At 40.7% G+C, this 24836-nt stretch overlaps 1 protein-coding gene across 2 annotated transcripts in view; it reads left to right on the plus strand.

Annotated features, from left to right (window-relative positions):
- TMEM104 (transmembrane protein 104) overlaps positions 1-24836 on the plus strand; it is a 76980-nt gene that overhangs the window by 4180 nt on the left and 47964 nt on the right. For both annotated transcript variants that reach the window (XM_081899763.1, XM_081899762.1), the window contains exons 3-8: positions 3872-3993; positions 8881-8962; positions 9334-9430; positions 10056-10136; positions 17889-17988; positions 18886-18994. In XM_081899763.1, coding sequence (XP_081755889.1) covers positions 3872-3993; positions 8881-8962; positions 9334-9430; positions 10056-10136; positions 17889-17988; positions 18886-18994 — 591 coding nt within the window. The remainder of the gene's footprint in view (positions 1-3871; positions 3994-8880; positions 8963-9333; positions 9431-10055; positions 10137-17888; positions 17989-18885; positions 18995-24836) is intronic.

Raw genomic sequence — 24836 nt, forward strand, 5'->3', positions numbered from 1 at the left:
TCTCCCCAGCGCCAGCCTCCAAACCAAGTCGAGAAACAGCGGGATGGCGGCGCTGCGCCTCCCCGCTGTCCCCTGAGCTTGTGGGGCTGGCCGATGTCTGCCCGAAGCGCGGGGTGCTCTGCTTCAGGGCGCCCCGGGCGGCAGGCTGCTATCCGCAGCCTAGGGAACTCCCCCAGGCTTGCTGATAGCTTCCTGAAGCCTGAAGAGCGAGAGGGGTCGGTGCGCACCGACCCCTCTCGCTCTCCAAGCTTCAGTGAAAGCCTGTATTCGCCCCATAGGACGCACACAGATTTTCCCTCCATTTTTGGAGGGGAAAAAGTGCGTCCTATAGGGCGAAAAATATGGTATGTTAGATTATGATAGATATAATACTAACAAGAGGGAAAAGAATCCCAAATATCAGAGGCAAGAGGAACTAAGTAATTTGGGCAGTGGATAGACTAGCCAGAAATTAGATGTGGCGGATTTTATCCCATGCTGTCCTTCCAGTCATGGAAGTCTCTTTGATCCAGCAGAGGATTCCATGAACGGTTGGAGGCGATTTTCATTAGTTCCGCTTTTGTGCTGCTATCACCTTCATACCATCCCCATCTATTTTTTAAAAAAATATTTTTTATTAAAGAATTTCTTGGTTTATAAAAGTACGCATATTGTTTCTTTTTTCAAGTTCTAAAGTCCTTTCTACAGATTAGTTACATTTGACATGAGGCATTAGTGTTGTATACAGTATAAGGTTGGGGGAAGAAGAGGGGGAGGGCCCCCTCCCCATCTTTTCTAGGGAATTGGAGGATCCTCTGACACAGTATGGCGAAGAAAGGAGAAATTTGCAAAAATCACCTCCCTTTTTTGTCTGCAGGTGCCTGTATGGGAGCAAAGAACCTTCCATGTAAAGAAGGACAGCATTGGTTACAACTTGGCACCTTCAAATCAGTTTTCAAACTTGTGCCATTTAGTGATGTAGTTGTGCAAAGTTACACCAGGCTGTTCTTCTGTGAAGCTGAACAGGTGTTATCCTGTAATTTCACTGAATGGAAGGCTATCTGGAAGCCATATGTAAAAGGCTCTTCAGGGAAGAGCAGTGTGCTAAATACTAAATACATGATTATACTTTTCTGGTTGTGAAGTCTTTAGGGCAGTGACACATTCTCTTACAGTCTAGACCGCTTCATGGAACAATAAAAAGACATGTGCACTAACAATGTGCACAAGATTCCTGGGTACATGTTTACATCAGTCAGTGCAGAGGCATTCTGCAACACAGGGGACAAAGGTTTTTAAAATTTGTGTGGCTTTCTTAAATGGCTGATAGGCTGTACTTGCCCCGATGGGTTCTGTTCTGTTTCCATTGTTGGAATTCTTGTAGCTGCCATCTTGCAGCAACAAGTGGTTAAAACCTCAGGAAAGTATTTTTTTAATATAAAAATTGAGATGAACAAAGAGGCTTTGAAAGCAGTGCACATACATACACAAGAGTTGAGAGTTGCTGAAGCTGCATCCTATGATGCCCTTTTATAGCATACCAGTGGACTCTGTCCTCCTTCCTAATATATAACCCATCACAGCTCTCTGTCAAAGCTATCCTCATGAGTGGTGGTTTTCTGATTGCAAGTGATTTTTGAGAAGACATTAATCGGATAGTGATGCTTGCTGGTACATTTAGTCCATGGAAGATTGATCTGAATCTTCAAGGGGAAAAATAGACTCCCAAGATGTTAAATTACCAAGTGCCTTACAGATTGAAAATTATAGCATTGCAGATATCTTCAGGCTGTTGAGCATAAAAATGGTACTTGTCTCATTTTCGGAGGGCCCAAAATATGATTCTACCAGTATCTGAAATAAATCTTCCCTCCCTATACTGTTCTTTTTAATCAGAGTCAAAGAAAACCTCCAAGGTTTCTGTCCTCAAAGGCTTCGTGTGCAGAACCAATTAAGGCCTAGAGCCAGGAGGTGGTGTATGCAGGGAATGACAGTTCTGCCCAACGAGTTAAAAAAATCGCTTTGCAAACTGACAGCTACTGTTTCATCCTCTGGGAAAGCAGTCAAAAGATGCATTTGCTGTTCAGATGCCAGTAAGTACAGGAGGACCTTGTTCTCTCAAAGAGAAGTGAATGGCTATGCATAAAAGGTCTCTGAAGGATGCATCTGTAGTTCAGAACTTCTGCCATGAGCATTTGGTTTATAAACTGTATACATTCCCTGTTCTTAAGGTAATTTTATTTATGGTTACTTTTGGTTTAAAAATTGTGTGTTTGACAGTGGACATGAATTCCAGGTAGATGGTTGTCTTCTGATAATGGGCATTCCAGTAATTTTAATAAGGGGAAGGTAGCCATCAGTGGTGCTCTTTCTCTCATCCTCCCTGCACTACTTTCTTGCACTTCAAGTCCAATGGATACTGTATCTTAGATGACACATGATTTTAATAAGTTTAAATTATTTTCCTGCTAGTGCCCAGGGCTCATAGGAAGCAGCTGTATACTGAGTGTGACCATTAGTTCATCTGCTTCGGTGTTGTCTGAATTGGCTAGTAGTTGCTCTCCAGGGTTTCAAGAAATCTTTCCCAGCTCTACTTGGAGATGCTAGGGTTTGAATCTGGAGTCTTTTACATTCAGATATTGTCATCTGTCACTGAGCTGCCACCTTAATTACCCATTGTGGTTCTGACTTACCAAATCTATTCATACATGAGTTCTTCATGCTACGTTTTAATACAGAACTGTTTTAGTTATGAGGGCACTGCCCCACAAATAGTAATGACTCTTGTTTTTGCTGCAGATAGAGTCAGTGTTGAACCTACAGGATAAAGCAGATTAAAAATAGAAATTGTGGAATCTGAGCCCCTTGAGGTAGTTCCATTTTAGCACTTTGTACTGTGGAAAGGCAAGTAGGTTTTTACTAAACAAAAGAGCAAATTTCTTTTGCTGTTACTATTAATGTAATGTTCTTCAATAAACAAGAATAATGCCTGGTCTTAGCCTGCCATTTAAATGTAAGAACTGAGGCAGGAACTAATTCAGAATAGCTCTTCTTAAGGGTTGATTTTACTGTCAACAAGCTTGTCATGCAGATATTCCCATTCGTTAACAAGATTCCTCTGGTGTCCCAATAAGGGAACATTTCCGTCTGCTTCACTGCTAAATATACTTGGGAGGAAAATTACTTGTCAGACTCCTGTTTGGCTAATAGTTGGCAAGCTGTGGAATGCTCCTTTAATACCTCACATCCTATATTGTCTCCTCATGGGTGAAGTTGAGTAACTGTACCACCCTTCCCCCTATAAAAAAAACCTCAGCCTCTTTGCAACACCTTTAGTTTCAGAGAATCTTTCCTTTGGAGTTAGAAACATGACAAGTGAGAGAACTTCATGACCTGAGTAAAGGGCTTCGTGTCATAGGGTAGGAACAGTCACTGATACAACTCACATGATGTTTTGAGGCTATGTCCTTTCACCAGCATGTCTGGTCTTTCTGCTTAACTCTTGCTATGTGGAGAAGGAGATTTTATCTGTAATCTCCCTCATCCTGAAGGCTTAGGTTGGGAAAACAAGAAATAAACTATTGGGCTATTGGAAATTTGTGGTTTACAGAGGGTTTGCATAGGTGTTTTTTCTTTTTAAAAAACAACAACTGTTAATATTTCTAAGGCCAAACATTAAAACCACCTAACTGTGTAAGTATGAGCTAAAAAGTATTTCTCTACTGAGACGATAATATTTTCTATAAAACTGCACCATTATAGTAGCCATGTTGGTTTGGATTGTCTATGGAGGTTGCTGCTTTCTGGCCATTTTGGGATTGCTAGCCAAAGAGTCTTTTTTAACAACTAAAAGTCACATGATTTTTAACATTTATGATTTCTTTAATTGCAGGTTGGCCTGGTTTACATGTTCAATCTCATAGTTGGGACTGGAGCTCTGACTATGCCAAAGGCCTTTGCCACTGCTGGTTGGCTTGTCAGCCTCATCCTAATAATGTTCTTGGGGTTCATGAGGTAAGAGTTTTCTGCATGTCAGTTTCCATTAACAATCTACTGGGAACTTGTAAATCCCAAAGGTGTCACTTGTATCTAAGTAATACAGTCCATTTGTCACCCAGCCATTGTGATTTCAATAAGAAAGATGTGCCTTGGCCTTGAGGGAGTGTTTTACATAAGGCAGATCAGACAGTATTCTTACCTAGTTCATTCCCCCACATGTGCTGAAGAGTAAGAATGCACTTTCCTCCCTGCCCATTTGGCACATCAGCCCTTGCCTCCATTGCCACCTTACATCCATACATAGGTGTTCTAATATGGGGTGCATTTGCTCGAGTTCTGTGGTCAGAAATTGGACATTTATTGCACATTCTAAGCCCACACATGTGGCACATTAAATGTGAACACCCTGTTTGAACGTTATGTTTGAACGTTATGTACATCAGAGGCAAGACAGATGATGCTTGGATGAACATTCTCTAGCTTCCTGCCACGTGTAGAGTAGCAATCTGGGTACAGTCTGAATTTTATCCAGTGAGGCCTAGCATCTGTCTCACGGATACCAGAAATTACTGGATACCTGCCCATTTAAGATGGTAGGAAAGAGAGTTCTCTCTTCCTTCTATCCCATTTCTGAGTTTTCTGTCTGTGGCCAAGTCAAAAGGACTTTGCTCTTTTACGTTTCCTCAAACTTGATGTTGTTATCTCTCATGGATTAAGATTGTCTTTTGCTCCTTAGAGGAATTAAGTTTGTTAATAGTAGTGAAAAGCTGATGAAACTTTAACATTGCAAAAGTCAAACCTCATCAAAACAACTTTCGTTGTAGAATAGGAGGTTAACAGGGACTACTGCCAGGCTTGCTCCTTGGCATCTTCCTCCCAGGCTTCATAGGAGCATGATTTATTCAGTAGCTGGATGATCTGAAATGGGTTGCTAGGTATCTTGAGCACAATTGGAAAAAAGATTTGTGAATCTGACCAAGCACAATATAGAGGCCAGTTGCAGACTTTTGAGGTGGTGGTGAGGGTATTTCTGCCTCCTTAACACCCAGCTCTCCTTGGGTGAGCTGAATTGTGTCTAGCTAAGCTTTTCTTGGGGTTTTTTTGTTTGTTTGGTTGGTTTAGGTTATTAAATTCAGGCTCCTGGGTAGGAGCAGCTACCCTGGTGTGCGGAAAACTTGTTTGCTATGTCCTTTCCCTTTAGCTTCTGAGAACCAATATATAAAGCTGATTATTAGCTGATAGTGTGTAGCATATGCTCCACAATACTAAGGTGTCATTTTGCTGATTAAAGGTAAAACCTTGCTTTAAATTTAAAAATAAAATAAAAAGTGTGTGTGTATCATCTTAATTGAAAATCTACTATCCTGAATATCAGGGATCCATAAAAGTCAGCTGATCTGTAGGGACCACAAGTCTCTCTTGGGTGACCTCCTTCTGTATGTCCAAGATTTGAGAGACCATTTCCCCCCCCCTTGTGTTTCCACTGGAAAAGGGATGCACTTACTGCAATTGGGACGCGGGTGGCGCTGTGGTCTAAACCACAGAGCCTAGGGCTTGCCGATTGGAAGGTCGGCAGTTCGAATCCCCGTGATGGGGTGAGCTCCTGTTGTTCGGTCCCAGCTCCTGCCCACCTAACAGTTCAAAAGCACATCAAGTGCAAGTAGATAAATAGATACCACTCCGGCGGGAAGGTAAATGGTGTTTCCATGCGCTGCTCTGGTTCTCCAGAAGCGGTTTAGTCATGCTGGCCATATGACCCAGTAGCTGTCTGCAGACAAATGCTGACTCCCTCGGCCTATAGAGCACTCAAGCCCAGAGTCATCTGCTACAGGACCTAACGGTCAGGGGTACCTTTACCTTTACTGCAATTGGGAGAAACAGACTGTATTCTTCCTTTCAAATCTGACACCCAGGAAATTGCATAAGGAGGGGTCAATCTTGCATATTTATTGCAGCATGCTTTGGGGATGGACAGAAGAAGCAAGATGCTCTCTAAAAACTTGATGAGAAGTAAAAAAAAACTGACCCAGTCTCCTCTGTTGCAGAGGGATTGCTGGTGACACAACTAATGGTTATCTACCAAGGCCAGCCTAAATTTTGTGGGCTTCCGATGAATGTGCCTGCTGCTTTAATTTGTTGCAGTTATTTTATGTACTTTACTGTTCCATTGTAAAAGTATTGCCTTTCAACATTGGACAGGGATACTCTCTTCCAGTGCCCTTTTACCCTGGGTCGAGACTGGATTGCTTTCATGTTGAGACATAATCTTATAAATTGCTTAACATCTGTGGAAGGAAAGGCATTATAAAAGTGTAAGTTCTGTTGGATGGGAAGCATAAATCCTTGCAGTACCAGTGACTGAATTGCTTCTGAGGCTTTGTAAAAGAGATTATTTCAGAACCTTGAAGCCTGCCCGTAGCATTCTCTGTCTCATGCTTTGATTTCTTTTCCAATTCATTTCTTGATGCTGTTGGGATATGGGTTGGTTTGCAATTACTGTATATATTTTGTATCAGCCTTGAAATGCTGCCCACTGGTGCCAAGTCGTTTGAGATTTTTTTACCCTGATCCTTCCATTCCTCTGTTTTGCACTTCTGGCTCCTTAATATCCTCTGGAGAATGCTCAGTGTAGTAAAAGAACATAGGGGAAATTATCCAGGCCTCTGGATGTTGCTGCTGTGCTCTAATCCTAGCAAAACTAATTTCTCATTCAAACTTGATAAATGAGTTCAGTTGGTGAAGCAGTAAGAAACCATTTTTGTGGTTTAAATAAGATTGATTGTAGTTTTTAGTAAAAATGAGAGAGAAACCTTAACATGGTCATCTAACTGGGGTAATGGCAATTCATTTATAAGATCAACAAAGCAAATGGTAATGGGGAATGGGGACAACTGATTGATCACTTGCTCTCAGCTATCTTCCTGGCAGCTCTTGGAAAATGTTTTCAGTCCTTCACTTTTTTAATTTTTTAAGTGGTTCCTCTAACTCTGTCCAGCATTAGGTCTTTGAGTGCATTTGGATACCCAAGTGATCAGTCTTTTAGACTGATATAGTTCTGTCAGTATCTTATTTGTTTATTTAAATAATTTTGCCCCACTTTGCACTATGTATCTCAAAACAGCTTGTAGAAAAAATAAACATATATTATGCAATGAAGCTGAATGTCGGACTATTCAGGACAGGCAAAACAATGTATTTCTCCAAACAGTACATAGTTAAATATGGAATTCATTCTTACAAGGGGAAGTTACGGCCACCAACTTGGATGCCTTTAAAAGATAATTAGACAAATTCAAGGCTATCAGTTGCTACTAGCCATGATGGGTATAATTTGCCTCCAAGGTCAGTGGAGTTGCTGGAAACCATAGAAGAGGAAAATATTTTTGTGTGCGAGTGCTGCTTGCAGACTTCCTTAAGGCATCTGGTTGGCACTGAGAGAGCAGGATGCTGGACTAGGTGGGCCATTGATCTGATGCAGCAGAGCTTTTCTTACGTTCTTACCTTGTTCAGATTATTCATTGGCCCTCATCCAGCCCACTACTGTGTCCAGGCATTGGTCCAGGTCTGCCTTTCCTGATTGAGATGCAATAGAAAAATATAACTGGTTATCAGCATGGTAATGACACCTTGCCTCAAATTGCCTAATGACTGATCCCAATGGCTTCATATAGATGGCAAATAACGTTGGAGATAAAATAGTGTTCTGTGGAACCTCATAACATAATAGTGGAACATTCTTCCGATGCTGGTCTCTGCTTATGACCCAAATAGAAACGGAACCACTGTGGCATAGTGCTTCTGATACCCATTCCACATCACTGGCCAGCAGGATACCACGGTCACTGGTTTTGAAAGTCACCTAGAGATCAAGTAGAAGAAGCAGGGCCACATACTCATCATGGTGACCAAAGCTTTTTAGTCCCATGCACCTTAGCTGCACCTTCCATCCAAAGCACTAAATCTCTTACAGCTACCATGTTGCACCTTATTATAGATAGCGGAATTGTCCCCCATGACTGCCCATGATCATCCTGGTGTAATTGATGTATAGTGAGATGTCCTATGAAATGTGCTTATCCTATAATTTATTACTCCAGTTAGATTCAGTTCTGTAATTCTTGACATTTGGGGATATAATCCACCAAGATTTGTTCAGCAGGAATTCCATTAAAATGAATGGGAGTAACATAAGAACAGAGACATGAATTTATGCAGCTTTTTTCATTTCAGTTAAGGTTGTTCAGAATATGCTCCTGGTAGATGCAACACTTGTGCAGTAGTCTTTCTGCTTTCTTCAATGCTTCCATGCGTGAGAGTCTTTACTCATGTTAATTTTCTTTTGCCGTACTGCTAAGAAAATGTCCAGACATCATGGAGAGCAAGCAAATTTTCTTTTTCAAGTGTCTACACCATTCATGAACAGAGAACAGGGTAGAGAGCATTTCTTTAACATTAGATGAGTCCTCCAGTAAGGGGAGCTGAGCCTCCCTCCTAATTTGTCTTACATTTCTGCACTCCATCACTTTACACACTTTTTGTCCAACTCAGCCCAGCCACAGTACCATAAGTGAGCTGGATTCTAGTGGAAAAGTCCCTGAAATGATGGAGGACAGGAAAATAGAAGTGTCTGCAGCAGTGCAGCATGGGGAGAATAAGACCAGCTCTCCAAACCCATCTGACTCTTTTGATACAAAAATTAGAATCTCTTCCATGCTTTATACATAAACAGGACAGATGCAAGAACAACAATTGTGTGACTGCCCATACTGTGTACAGTCATGCCCTTAATCCCCAATTTTGTTTACACTTTGCACCTTAGAATATATAGGTTAAAGACCTATGGATGGAATATTGCAACCCATTGTTATTAACCAACTGGTACTTTTACCATTTTTCCGCCAGCTACATGACCACAACTTTTGTAATGGAGGCCATGGCTGCTGCAAATGCCCAGCTTCGTTGGAAGAGAATGGAAAAGCACAAGGTTTGTATGGCATTTCATTTGGTTGCTAATTATTTTTCTTCATTGCTATAAAATCTCAGTAGAGCAGATCTGTTTTCATTTCATTTGTTACGTGTTTACCTTAAAATCTGGCTGTAGATTCTGCACCATGTTGCAAAACTTGACTCATCACAAACTTAGCCATTTTGTCCCTGGCACTGGGATGGATGCTCAGCCTTTTGGTAAACCAGCTGAAGCTATAAGCATGCCAGAAGGCTTTCGGCTGGAGAGGTTTAGTCTTTTTTCCAGCAAGTAAAGACTCCTCTTTTTTACCTCTTGACATTCTGTTTCTTGTCAGAATTCTGAAATTATTCTATGTTTTGAACACTTATGCTTATTTCTTACTCTTCTAGGATGATGATGAGGATTCTTCATCTGGCGTTTCTGATACTGATGTTCTTCTTCCAGAAGGCTACGAGCGATCAGAGACACGACCTATCCTATCTCTTCGTAAGTATCTAGCAAGAAACTTTTCTCACTCCTATGAGTTGCTCTTCAGTGCAGAGAATAAATGAGAAAGTTAGACACAGCCTACTTTCCCTGTGTCTTGTATACACGTGCAGATGTAGTAGCTTTCTGATAAACACAATACTAGCATTTTTACAATTCAAGAAAACTAGTTTATCAAGGTATCAAGCCACTGGCAACCCTGTTTTCTCCCTAGCCTTGCTTCCACAGGGTTTCAGTGACACAAAATGTACAACTGAAAACCACCTGAATCTTTTATATGAAATCATTTGTGAGTTTCCTTTCAGACCAAAATGTTAACTCTGAGCCAGCATCTTAACTTACAACAACCTATAGCCTTGCAAGTAAAATCCCAAATGTAATAGTTTGCAGAGTTTTATTCGTCCTTCTGCCTTGCATGTACAGTACCTAATTTGTAGGGGAGAGGGAAATCTCAACTGTTATACAGTTTCCTTTTCTGGTCTCCTGCAGGCAATTATTGTTATAAGCAACACAGGAAAGTGTTAATTTACATGTCTGAGCAAGATGGAGAGAGAACAGGTTGTGGCTTGAGCGGGACCCATCTTTGAGATGTAGGCTAAGAGTTTTCTTCCCTCTAACCCTGCAGAGAGACGAGGAGCACCTAACGTTTTTGAAATCACTGAAAGGGTGGAGATGGGTCAGATGGCATCCATGTTCTTCAATAAAGGTAACTACCTCCAAGCCACGAAGGCTCTATTTCATATTATGTATATTTGGTTTTTTTATTTAACCTAGCTTTTGTCAGAATCTCTTAGTAGTTGGTGTTTTCCTTGAGGAATGACAGTTTCAAGTGAAAACTACATGTGCGAACCATAATAGGAATCACCCACTTTTCCAGAGTGTTTCTGAATGGTTCCTAAAGCCTAAATGTCAAGTTTGACACCCCACCCCATGTGAATATATAACTTCTTTTAAATAGGGATATTTAAGGCTTCTTGTGGTCTCAAATCTGCTTGAGAGACCGAATACCTACTTCTCCTGGCTACAAATTGTGTCTGGAGGTGGAGAAACAGGTACCATCTTGTCTGTGTGTTCATGTATTTTGGCTTCGAGAGACAAAGTCTCACTTAAAATAAAGTTTTAAGTGCTTGTAGTTTTAAAGAAAAGATTGACATGTGACACTAATCTATCTTTCTGTCTCAGAGTATAAATAATTATCTTTGATAAGGCTTGAATTTTTTTAAAGGAATGAATATAACACATCTGGACTGGCAGTAGAAAGATAGTCAGCTGAAGAACTTTGCTGTACATAAATGCCGTATTAAATAGTCTCAAAATGTTTACTAATATGTATTGTGCTCCAGGTAACAATTTTTGCAGTACTGTTAAAGGTGCTGAACATTTTCCATATCCCTAATGTGCTGTACTCCTCATCCTGGATAAAAGCAAATAGTAATTTAAATTGCATCCTGTTTGCACTTTTGCACTCTTTCATTCTCAAAGAAACCACTGAAGTTCTTAAGCAATGGTAGAGCTACTTGACATAGGAGTTAGGGTTTGGGAACTGGAGCTAGCTACTATAAATTTTTTTTTACTGTTGGGTGTATTTCAATATGACAGAAGGAACTTGGTTTTGGGTTTGGTGTTAATGAGGCTTGTTGAGAGCAGTACAGATAAAATAAACCTGTGAGTGACATCCTAGTGGGTGGGTAGGTTGTAAAGATTCAGCCCAATTACAGATTCATTTAAATACTTAGCCCAGATTGAACTGCTAGAGATATGAACCGCTTGCCTTGAATGGGATGCTAGCATTCTATTTTAATTGCTGTGATGGATAACTTCACCCAGCAGAGGGTGCTCAGGTCACATGTGTGAATTCAGAACAGTAGCAGTTGAATATTATTTAATTATTTAATTATTCAACTTGTAATTCACACAAAACCTTCATTCTTTAGTTTTCCCTTTACCATAAGTAGACCATGCTGTCAAGTTCCTTCTTTTAGATGAGAGAATGTGAATATTGAATAATTACAGGAGGTTTGGTGAAAGAAGGCCCCCCCTCAAAGTCATGGATACCTGTATTTCCACGATATTTGCTTCTGTTCTGTCTTATGTATTAAGTGACATCTTATATGTTATATGTTAAAGTGACATCTTGGTGCTCAGAGTTTTGAAAGCATCATGCAGGTTTCACAGATCCACAAGTACCTTGACAGTAATGGAAGATAGCTTTCTGAGGATCTCTGAGCTCCATAAAACAACTAGTTTCTGTATCAAGAAAAGTTGTCCAGAAAGTTTTAAAATGTGTGGATGGTGTCTGTGAAAGATCTTGAAATGGATTTTGGAGGTGATCTTAAACCTGTAGCCTCCATTTGTGCCCTTTAGGTCTGATATTATTCTCATTTTCTTAACTCTGCTGCATCTCTTTCCTTGTCATAACTGTAATGCAACAGTAAGTCATCAATTTATGCAAATTTGGATAGTACAGGAAGATGAACTTTTTGATGGATCACAGATCCTTGACATGTCAAGAAAATTGGCTGTGCATTTTGGCAGACTGTTTTTGTACACATAACTTTTATGGATGAGCTGAAAGCCAATGTTTAATTAAACATGTATTACAGCAGACATAGGCAGATTCGGCCCTCCAGATAATTTGGGATTACAGTTCCCATCATCCCTGACCACGGGTCCTGTTAGCTAGGGATGATGGGAGTTGTAGTCCCAAAATATCTGGAGGGCCGAATTTGCCTATACCTGTATTAGAGTGACCAGCTTACTGTTTAAATCCTAGAGAGTGATTTTGAAAGACAGGGCATTCAGATTGGCCGGACTCTCTTGGGTTTCAATCAGCACACTATTGTGGCCCCTTTTAAAAGTTGCTCGAGTCACTTGATCTCCTTCAGATAGGTGGTAGTGAGGATTTCCATAGAGAGCCATTTCCCCAAACTTCTCAGGTAATTTTAAGAGGTTGCAGATCCCACAGATCATTTGATAGGCAAGATATTTTGATACTAGGCTTGAAGAGCCCCTTCATTTTAAAGCAGAGTTGGACAACCTGTGCCCTCTGGATGGTGTTTTAGTACTACTCCCCAAATCCCTAATCACTGCCCATGCTAGCTGGGACCAATGGCAGTTGAGAGTTCAGCAATGTATGGAGGGCCACAGGTTCCCCAACCCTATTTTAAAGGCACCAAGTAGGCCCCATCATTCTGCCCAGACACTGAGGTCCAGTGCTGAGGGCCTTCTGGCAGTTCCTTGCTGCGAGAAGCCAAGTTACAGGGAACCACGCAAAGGTTCTCGGTAGTGGCGCCTGCCCTATGGAACGCCCTCCCACCAGATGTCAAAGAGAAAAACAACTACCAGACTTTTAGAAGACATCTGAAGGCAGCCCTTTTTAGGGAAGCTTTTATGTTTAATAGACTATTGTATTTTAATATTCTGTTGGAAGCTGCCCAGAGTGGAGATGATGATGATGATGATGATGATGATGATTATTATTATTATTACATTAATGGCTTCTGTTCTTGCTTCATGTATTCATCTTTGTTTCTGGGCAGCTTGTCTGGTTTGTGTAGAAGCCTTTCTCCTCCAGTTGGTTTGGATGTCTTCGCCTCCCCTCTGAAGTGCCAGATCTTTTCAACTGTCTTAATTCTCTAATCCCATCCCTTCAGAACTCAACCAGGCTTACTGCAGTTAAGCATAATCAGAATTTGCACATGCATTCTTCAGTGAACTATAGCAATTATTTGCTCTTAAGGGAGAACTTCTTACTGCCCCATTCTGTGTATTATGTTGTTTTATTTGAACCCCCAAACAAGTCTGCACAGTGACTGTATGCTAATGTTACACCCCGACCGCAACCTGGCAGGTTTGCTATTAGGGTCATGAGATTTATGTAGTACAATCAATGAATAAGGCTTTCAGAGTTTCATGGCTAGGTGAAGATGTGTTGCGGCTCTGTTATACCTTCTTTTGAGAGTTATTGGCCTGTTAAAAGCAAAATCCTTGTTTTCACTGTATTCTTTGCTCATTTCCCTTGACTATCTTAACAATTTGACATGCTCTGGATCTGCAATCTTAAGAGTTGAGCTGTGTATAAATCTTCCACCTCTGACTTGTCTGCTTTCTGTAGGGAATAGATTTGCAGTCTTAACTCTAAGGAGAAAAAAGGGCCTCTGGCTGTGAAGGGAATCTATTCTGAAGGATAGCTGGGTGCTCTTTATCAGGGATCCAGAAGTCATTTATTGTAATAATGGATTCAAGGCACATACATCATGTACCATCCTTGCAGGAAGTCATTGATCTTCCTGTTTTGTGTCCAGTAATGAAAGTATTGATCAATGAAGGTTGGTGGCAGTTTATAAAACAGAAACAACACTAACGTCTATCTGTAGGTGGAGAGGGTGGAGGCTATTGGGTGGTGCTTTCACCCCAAATCCTCAGCTGAGATCTGTGCCTTGAATAAACAACATAGAAGTGGGTTCTGCAGAGGACACCAGGATTGGTTAAAATGTTGTGGTTTCAAATTGTTAGAAGCTTTAAAATATTTAAAATACAGATTATCTGAATATTTTAAATGCTCTGAGCCACTGTGGCTAAGGCACAGGCCTTTATTTTGCCAAACAAATGAAAGCAGTACATTCAACTTTTGTTTGCTACAGAGTTCCTAGTGTAAATTAGATGTAAGAGGGCTGTAGTCAAGTGACCTAGCAGCTTGGGCACCGTACCTGTTGGTCTGATGGCAACAGTGAATAATAGCAATTCTTCCTTCCATCCCCTTCACTGTGTCCTTTTACCATGTTCATTTACAAGGTACTGTTTAGGCATTGATTGATAATCATTTGGGGAAACCAATCTCTTGAGTTGTGGTGACCTTTTCAAGCATTTGTTAAAGCATGCTTCCTTTCAGCTTTTTCTCCATAGATGTCAACACTTTAAAAGAAAGATCTCGCATCTCTTAAGACAGAATTTTCCTTTGCTTGCTAGTATTCCATGAAGCCCAAATGTCATATATCTTTTTACTGATGCTGAAAAAAGTATATACTATATCTTTTCTGTTTTTTTTATTTTATTTACCTATATATGTTGGTAAATAAAAAGTTGTGTAAAGTGAGTATAATTTCCATATTTTATTTTGTTTGATATTTACTTAAATTTGACATTCTGGATGTGACACTTAAAGCTGCTATCCTTTACACAGTTATTTGGGAGTAAGCTCCATTAAACCTATTGCATCTTATTTCTGAGAAAACATGGTTAGGATTGCTGTGTTGGACTTGGTGTCACTTTGTATTATGAAAAACTAGCTGTGGACCTAATTTTGGAGTCACTACTGTGGATAAATGATGGCACGACTCACTGCACTGATGTACATACATATTAGATATGATATGAGGACACCTAATTTTGTTAAGCTTTCTTCACCCCTTTTCTTGTCCCATTTATCCAAGTAATGCTGAGATACTCACTCCTGTTTAAAAGTAAGGAATAGCTGTGATCTCATTTCTCAATCTTTCCCAATATGAAATGTGTACTCTTCCGGAGGCTCTGTGATGAATTAAAGGCACTATTAATGTCTTTCTGAATATAGGAAAAATATTTTCGGCTGCAGTCTTTTGCGATCCTCTCCTTGTAGTCAGTTATTGATGTAGTGTTTTTGGACTCCAACTCCCATCAGCCCGAGCTACTATTGCCAGTGTTGATGGGAGTTATAGTTCACCAGCATCTGAAGGGCACATGAATTTGTGTTAAGGCTTTGACATTGTAACTTCCAGGACATGTGAGTTCTCCCTGGTGTTCAAAGCAGAATTCTCATATCTCCCCCACAGATATTTGCACCTGTAGTTCATATAGCTCACTGTAGGGGAAGAAATAAAAAATGGTGATCATATGGATCTTTCTGGAGATTTTGGTTCTCTTTTAAATGGCTAAACATGAGGTGGGCTGTCCTTTAGGTCATCTGGGATCTGTCACAGGGAAATTCTTTGGATGACACAAAGAAACTCAGAATAGGAATGGCAAGGCACTTCTGCTCTCCTCACAGATGGCCACACCTAAAGTCGAGAGCCAGTGTGGTGTAGTGGTTAAGAGCGGTAGTCTCGTAATCTGGGGAACCGGGTTCGCGTCTCCGCTCCTCCACATGCAGCTGCTGGGTGGCCTTGGGCCAGTCACACTTCTGTGAAGTCTCTCAGCCCCACTCACCTCACAGAGTGTTTGTTGTGGGAGAGGAAGGGAAAGGAGAATGTTAGCTGCTTTGAGACTCCTGAAGGGGAGTGAAAGGCGGGATATCAAATCCAAACTCCTCCTCTTCTTCTTCACTTCTAGGCCTCGTACTGTCATAAAGCACAGCTGTGAATTGCTCTAAAACTTCTATTTTTTTAGTAGCAGTGGTGCCACAACAATTTAGGTGTCAATATATGGCTCTGTTCTGTTGCCAAGCTCAAAATCCTGTGTTAGATTGCATCATAAAACACTCCACCATAACAGCTGAAGAATTTTGTATGGTGGAGCTGCTAGTGTAATGTGCAGTTAGAAGTTGTGCACCAAAATTCTAAACTAGATTAGTATTCCTGTCAAGCTCCTTTATTTTTTGCTTTCTTACAATATTCCTGTCTTCTCTCCTTTTATATGAAACAATGCATGTTTTGTTTCCTTGTCTCAGTGGCCTTTGGAAATGAAATCTGTTCAGATTGAGGCATTCAGTTCTATTTCTTTTAAGTCAAGCTGGTGCATTTTGGCATCTCTTTATCCTTATTGATTTCTACTCATCAAAGCAGAGTTTGTTTGCCTCCCGGTAATTCTTTTTGTCTGTGAAACTATAAAGTCTGTCTCACCTGCGTCCTCTAGAGCAAGGGTATGGTGGCAGTGAATATTTTCCTTGATAAAACGGAATATAGGATAGGTAACATTTTATGGCGGGGTGGAGTATATTTTTCAGTCTGGGGGTCACATTTTACTTGTATACATTAGGTAAATTTACACTCACTCACATGCCTGTATGCCCTCCAGCTAGGCCAGAAAAGGCACTGTTAAATGCCACATTCCAGCCACGCCAAAGCACTCAAGGAGGGAGCCAAAGCAGAGTCTGTGAGGGACATGGCAGGGGAGGGGGTGTCACATGAAAATAGCCAGGTATAGTGGCTTGGTGGGAGGCATTCTTGGCCCCTGGGTATGAGGTTCAGCACCTCTGTTTTATGGGATGCAAACTTTGTGGAAGTAGAATTGCACCTGGTTTTTAAATGGAGCTACTATAGAACTGGTTAGGTTAATGCAGGCATTTGATTACATATCTGCAGGGTAAGGAAGTCTGAAGCAGGAAAGGCCAAGTCATCTTTTCAAAATCCTTCTGACTAATATTGGTTACCATTGTTTGCTGTGTGATAATGACTGGTTTTAAGCACCTTGTTTGTGCTCTTACATTACACAATGCACTGTATCTGAGCTTGCCCCTAGGCCTATCTCAGAAGCTCTAGCTGGTACAGAAATATCTGTATGGGCTGCTCATCATCAGGGCTTGCCGATTGAAAGGTCGGCAGTTCAAATTCCCGCAACAGGGTGAGCTCCTGTTGCTCGGTTCCAGCTCCTGCCAACCGAGCAGTTCGAAAGCACGTTAAAGTGCAAGTAGATAAATAGGTACCGCTCTGGCGGGAAGGTAAATGGCGTTTCCGTGCACTGCTCTGATTTTCACCAGAAGCGGCTTAGTCTGTCTGCATACAAACACCAGCTCCCTCAGCCAGAAAAGCGAGATGAGCGCTGCAACCCCAGAGTCGTTCACGACTGGACTTAACTGTCAGGGGTCCTTTACCTTTTTTTTATTAATTGATGAAGGTCTCAACACCATAGGTCCAGGGTGCCTCAGGGACCACCTTGACCCTTTTATTTCAGTGCAATCACTGAGATCATATGTAAGAGCATCATGTGAGATGGTGAGGCGCATTTGACGTAGACACAGAACTGAGCCTTAGAGATTCAGCAGGCACCTTCTATACTAATGTTTCAAATGTTTGCTGAAAACTTCTCTGTTGCTAGGCTTATGAAGACAGTTAAGAAACATTTCCCCTAATAGTGAGATGGAGAACTGTTTTAATTTTTGTGTGGTTTTTATTGTATTATAATTGTTGTAAATGGTTTTGTTATCTTTTATGAAAATACAGTATACAAATATTTTAATAATGTTGAAAATGCATGCTTATACAGTTACGTTAGTCTTAGACAACTGGACTGCCCCTCAGGAACACTGTCCTAGCAATTGGTAGTGCTGATTTTTTTTACAAATGAAGATCATTCAACTAGGTGAAATTAACAAGGTGTTGCCAATAGAGTCGTGAAATGTTTTCCCCAGAAGCCTTTTTGCAGCACAGCAAGTTGAAGTGGTGATCCACAAAAGGTTCCTAGATAGATCCTGGTGTAAAAAGTGAAACTACAGGAAAAGACTGGTCTAGTCTAAACCTATGTTTACTATTCCTTTTATTTACAGTGGGAGTCAACTTGTTCTATTTCTGCATAATCATCTACCTCTATGGTGATTTGGCGATATATGCAGCTGCTGTCCCAGTTTCTCTCATGCAGGTGACCTGGTGAGTGTGCTTTCGGTGGCAATATTTTGCAAGCAGCATTTTCTTGCTGAAATGTCGGAGGATTGCATAACCATTTCACATTGATGGCTCTGGCAGAAGATTGACTTGCTGGTTGTAATTAATAAATTTAAAGTATTTCTACCTCACACTTCAAACTAATTTTCCAGAGTGGGTTACATTGTTCTGATGTAATTTGACAGTGCTTAGCATATTGACAAAAACTAGGTCTAGGGGCTAATTTGTGAGTTACTTCTTTATAGGGCTGCAATGCTTACTTGATTGATTCTTTGATTAGATTAGATTATCAGAAGGTGCCGCTGACTAATTGGGCAGCAGATTTTACAATGGACTAAAATAATTTTTGTGCCTGTATTTACAAAAAGCATGAATGACAGGTACCACTATAGAACATACATTCCCCCTTCTATCCCACACAGCCGGGAATGGGTATTCTAAGACTAGGAGCCTGATACAAAAATAGCCTTTTCTTCAATACTGTTGTTGATTCATACACAAACTAATCTGGCTTTAATCAACGAATTACAAGTTATATGATTAAATGACTACTATTTCTTTAATCAAGAAACACTTCTATTTTAAAAAATGTCTACATATACCTTACATGCCAAATCTATAAGGTACAGTGTTGAAGAATGTGGAGTTCTTGATTGACCGAGACTCCACATGGTGTGTGCTGTGTAAGGGGAAATTCTCCATCATCCTTTAAAAAAGTGTGGGGAGGAATGGTGGCTGAGGTTTGCATAGGTGCATGGGTGTAGCCAGGATTTATGGATGGGGAGAACCTCAATTAATTAAGTGTTTTTAATGAGGGGCAGCTGCTATGCCCATGCATAGGTGCATTAACTGTGGTCTGCTTTTGCTTCTCCCTCTTGTCAGTAGTGTGACGGGCAATCATTCATGCAGTGTTGAAGATGGTACTAAGTATAATGACACAGACAAGTGCTGGGGACCAATCAGAAGGATTGATGCTTATAGAATTTATCTGGTGAGTATATCCTGCGCCTGGGGGAATTTTACATCTTTAATTAAATAACTGATTCTGAAGGGATGCTTACATGCTAAGGGTGATACCCAGTATTAGTCATACCCATTGAAATCTGTGAACTGCTGAGTGAACTGCTGAGTGAGATCAAATGTAGCACAAGCAGGCATTCATGTATGCAATGGCGTTTCCCCTTCCTTTCTTATACCCGAAATCTGCTTTGCAGGGTTGGGGGCTGTAGGGGTTGAAAACATGCCAGAAGTCCCATTGCTCAAACAAGCAGACATCATAGAATGCGACCTATAGGTTTCAGTGGGTCTACCCTAAATATGACTTTGTTTGATTTAAATTTTATTATCGATAGCCATCTACTCTTGCTGATAGCCCCTTCCCTCTCCTTTTCCTGCTGGACACTTGTTACCCAAATGTTGAAGATGGACTTAGTAGCCTTCAAGGTTTGTCATTCTTGTCTTGAAAAGCAGTCCATCCAACAGTGAATGGGTTCTTGATCACTGTGTTGTGAAACAAAAATGAGTTTGACATTGCTGCCACGTTGTGAATTCTGGCTGTACTTACAGTATGATGTCCTGTTTAGTTGCTCACTTAGATTCCCCCCAATAGTCTTCCTCCTGCTTTGCTGCTTTTTCTGTGTGTTGCAATAAGCAGCTGCATTGCTGGTGAAATGATGATAATCTTACAAGAATTTATAGTTTGTATCAGAAATCAGTCTGAAGAATCTTAATCCTTGTTTTCTTTCAATTTCATGGTATGTGTATGTGCACAAGATTAGATGCCTTTTACTTGTGAATGCTTCAAGCGTTTATGTAGTTCTGTGTCTTATATGTAGGGAGATTCCTCACAAATGCCTCTTTATCAGGAAACGGGTCTTTTTTAATTGACCTTTTTATTAGCCTTTTTTTTAGTAGTATTTCAATATACTACTAAATTCCAATAGCATTTTCTCTGTTCTGTGATAGAAACTGCATGTTTTAAAGCATCCTTGTCAAAGGAACCTGCTTTGACATAAGTGGCAGATAGCTGATTGCATCTAAGCACAAAATAATAATAATTGGGATAGGAAGTGGGGGGCAAGGACAAGTAAATTAAAGGAATTCTCTCTTACTGAACCATAAAACCAACCAAAGTACTGTGGAACTAGAGTTATGGATAAAAATAAATATTGCAGTTGAAGGCTGAAGGTAAACATAACTGCTGGCAATGAGGAAGTGACCCAGAGCAATATATTCAGTTTTCATTTGACTGTGCATGTACATGTTGGGGTTTTTGTGAGTGCCTACTGGATCAGTTCCCTGAGCAGCACACTTCTCCTCTCCCCCCCCCCCCCCGCCACCACCCAGTAATAATGTTGAAGCAGGAGTTAGGCCTTAGGAATATTAGCAAATGTCACAGCCTGGTTAATTATTTAAAAGAAATATTATTGCTTTATTAAATTGCGTCTAGGCCTATTTCTTCAGAATTTCTGCATGATTGAAGATTTTCTCAATGAATTTCAATAACTCTGACCCACCAGAAGGAGCTCATCAGGAAAGGCAGGCATGCATTAATTACTGCCTGTACCTCCCATTTATTGCACCTGTAATTCATAAAGCCAGAGATTTTAAAAATAATAATATTGTGACTTTTGTAGAAACAGAAGGTTTATTGCTGTGGGTGTGCAAATTCTGTGACACAATCTTGGTGTCTTTGTTTTGGATTTGAACAATACTTTATTATTTGTCAATCCCTAGCAGCATTGATTCTTTCTCTTTTAGTAGATCAAAGTGTCAGTTCAAATTTACCAGTGTCACATAGCCTGGTTGTCATTTCTGTATTCTATGTAGTGTCTAGCACATCGCTAAATGAATGTGGAAGAATAACCGGAAGAGCTGGTAAACTGTAGATCAGTAATAGGTGCTTTACTCTGAATTTGTCTTTCTTCTGTCATTTTCAATGTCTCTGCCATGTCACTTAGACTGTTCAGATTACTCTACCCCAGCAAACCCCACAACTGCTTTGGAGGTGGGCCTTGGGTCTGACACATAGGAACTTAAGAAGAGCCTGCTGAATCAGGCCAATGGTCCATCTGGTCCAGTATCTAGTACTCGCAGTGGTCAGCCAGATGCTTAAAAGAAGTCCAGAGACAGGACCTGAGCATAACATGGGGCTGGGAAGGTGGGGTTGCTAGGGAAATGGGGAGAAGAAGTTAAAGAGGCAGCTGAGTGATAGAGACAGAAGGTGCTCTGGACATCTTTTAAATTTAAACTAACAGTGGCATGAGCAGCAATGCTTCTCTTCCCCCCACCCTAAGAAAGAAAGAAAGAAAGAAAGAAAGAAAGAAAGAAAGAAAGAAAGAAAGAAAAAGAAGTTAGCTCTGATCTAGAAAGCACTTTGATACATGAAATGACTTATAAACGCACTCACTTTTAAACTGGCAGCAGTTGCTTATAGTGGGCTGTTACTGAGGTTTCATCCATGTTTGTATGGAGACTCGGTTGACTGCTTGTTGGATGGCATGGAGGACCACATCTAAAAATAGCAGACTTGGAAGCCCTGTCATGTGGCCCCCTGGATTGAGGCTATTGAGATATGTTTATGCAGAAAGTGAGATTATGTAAGGGAACACCTAGTTACTATAAATTAATTCACATATCCAGGGCTTGATGAGCTGCAGCCAAAGATACGAAAGGAGCTTGCAGATGTAATCTCTGAGCCTCTTTGTACAATGTTTGAGAATTCTTGGAAAACAGGTGAGGTCCCTGCAGACTGGAGGCGGGCAAATGTTGTCCCTATCTACAAAAAACAAAACGAAAAAGAAGACTCTGGTAACTACTGACTGGTCAGCTTGACACCGATACCAGGAAAGGTTCTAGAACAGATAATTAAATGGTCTGTAAGCTGTGATTACTAAGAATCATCATGGGTTTCTTAAAAACAAGTCGTGCCAGAGGTTAGATAGCTATCTGTCATGGATGCTTTAGTGGAGAATCCTGCATTTTGGGGGTTAGACTAGATGATCCCCAGAATCCTTTCAAACTCTACAATTCAATGATTCTATGATAAAATAAATCAAAAGTAGAAGGGAAAAACATCAAAGTATATGCATTGACCATTCACCTTTTTGTGCATGTAAGTTTGTTTATGGACTGAACATTTGCAGAAGATAACTTGCTTTCTAAAGCATTTTCCAACAGCAGGTCTCATATTTTCTGAACTTCTTCCATTGAATCTGTTGTGTAGAAAGTAATAGAGCCTTTTAAGCAAGCTAATTCCAGTATGGGGAGAGAGAAATATTGAAAGACCAATGCTAAAGTACTTTGATATTCCATTGAGTCTGATGTGATTTCCTTCCTTCCTAGTATACTGTGTAGTCTAAGATAAATTTAACTTCCATCTGAAATTGCAGGTTTATTAAGGACTGTGGAATTTGTATTCTCTCTTTCTGTGTATTCTCTCCATTGCTCCCTGTGACCTTTAGAATTCCAAATGACTCTGTGATAGATTATTTGAATTTTACATTTTATGCATTTTCCTCATATGTTTGGATTATGTATTTTTCTCTTTATGTACTGTAAACCACCCTGTGATCGTCTGATGAAAGGCAGTATATAAATTAAATAAATATTAATAATAATGCAGCCAACGAAATGGAAAAGAAATGCCACAAGATCTTTGCATCCTTAGAATTATTTGCAGTTTTAAAACAAATCAGTGGTATCCACTGATACTGGATTAATTGAACAATTTTCATCCTAGAAAAGCCTTCTGTCTCCCTCCCGATGTCCCTGTTTGTCTTTACTCCCCTCCCTTTCAGTGCAGTAATAACTTTCAAACACTGTATCTCGGAGCTGGGAAAGAGGAGGAGTGAATGACTGACATAAAGTCCTATTTCATGGTTTAATGTCCCAAAAGTCCTCTGGAAATGGTCTCTGTTCCCGTGCTTCAAGAATGGAAGTTGAATGCCATGTACGTAATGAGAATATTTAGACAGATTAAGTTGCTCTCTGATGAGTTGCCTGCCTGTGCAGCATTTTTAATATTGCTCTGCAGACTCCAGCACACCTAAGTGGCTACACTGTCTGCACACAGTCTGTGGGGCCTGCATTAACCTTCGTCCTGCACAAATTTTACTGATACCTCATCTCTCTTGTAAATTACCTCTGAAAGTACAGCCTTGCAAAATAAACAGGCAATGGAAAATGTTGTTGAAATGCTTAAATCAGTCTCTCCGCCACCCCACCCCGCAGCCCCATTATGTTATTTGAGGCTCTGCTCTGCTTCTGTTATTTTGGAAGACAACAGAAGGGTTTTGAAGTTGAACTATTCATTCATGGTACATTATCAATATGTTCTTTGTAATTCAGCTAGGAGCTTGGGTGACAATTATATTTCACCCAGTACCATGGTAATGTGAAATGTTCATGGTTTAAGCAATTAACTTACAGTCTCACATTGTTTTCTGGTAGCTGAGTCTCATCCTCTAAAGCCAACATGATATGATTCTCTTAATTGTCCTGCAACAAGAAAGGTTTGCATGTCTTCATTGCTCCTTACATACCCTTTGCATGTTCCAGTTGAATTCCTTTTTTAGTGCAAGCCACAGTTTGAAACATGATTAGAAGCTGGTTTGCAATCCTGGTTTGTAGGTGCAATCCATAGTTTGTCAGTTTGAATATAATGCTGACAAAAGTTTGCCCCATAGAAGAAGTAACTGAATGGTTCTGATCAGGTGAAAGTTAGAGCATGGCTTTCTTATGTATTGCCAAAGCCATGTTTTGATAGCTTATCTATTGGAGAGCCAGTGTGGTGTAGTGGTTGAGAGCGGTAGTCTTGTAAGCTGGGGAACCGGGTTCTCGTCTCCGCTCCTCCACATGCAGCTGCTGGGTGACCTTGGGCCAGTCACACTTCCTTGAAGTCTCTCAGCCCCACTCACCTCACAGAGTGTTTGTTGTGGGGGAGGAAGGGAAAGGAGAATGTGAGCCGCTTTGAGACTCCTTAAAGGGAGTGAAAGGCGGGATATCAAATCCAAACTCTTCTTCTTCTTCTTCTTCTTCATCTAAAGATCCCCGAATTTTCATAAACCATGCTCTGGGTCTAAAAAGGATATAGACTAGTTGTTTGGTAGCTCAATCATATCTTTTGAAATGGCACACCGGGATCTTTGCTACATGTTTCTGAATAAAGTGAGCCACTTGTATTCTGCATAAGCTGGTTTTGATTTGTGCTTTCACCGTAATAATGAAACTATGTGTGTACTGTACATTATTTTATACATTCCACGGATTACAGATGTGCAGTAGCACTCATATTGCTAGAATAGAGACAGTTTTAACTGGAGCAATAAGTAGCCATCCAGAGGGTTGGAGCCAGGATGCAGCACAATAATTGCAAGCATCACCTCTGCTCTCCACCCAAACAGCTTTGCTTTCCCCCTCTGCTGTTCATCTACCTTCAGGGCACAGACGGAAAATGACTGAAGCTCCCAAGGCAGGGGAGGATAATACTGGTTTGGAAATAGGCTTTGCAGAAGGCACTCTCTCCCTCCTGGCTTTGTGCTGTTTTGAGACGTTCTGGTACATCTGTTCTTTTAGGGTTTGGGCTGAGACTGTTTAGCTAATCAGGACAGGAACTGGTATCTGTGCATACAGGTTCACAGATGCTGCAGCGTTACAGGGAGCCCAGCGGGTGCAGGCTGAGCGAAGATGGGAGCACAGATGGTTTAATGGAGATTATCCCAGTTGGACACATGCTAGTGCAGTGAATAAAATGAGGGCTCGCAAGCACTTACTGATTCTCTTCAGAAAGGGACAATGTCACCCTAACCTGAAACTGATTGGAATACTGAGCA

The sequence above is a fragment of the Podarcis melisellensis genome (genome assembly GCF_964234715.1).
Source record: "Podarcis melisellensis genome assembly, chromosome: 2".
In the NCBI taxonomy this organism is placed as follows: domain Eukaryota; kingdom Metazoa; phylum Chordata; class Lepidosauria; order Squamata; family Lacertidae; genus Podarcis; species Podarcis melisellensis.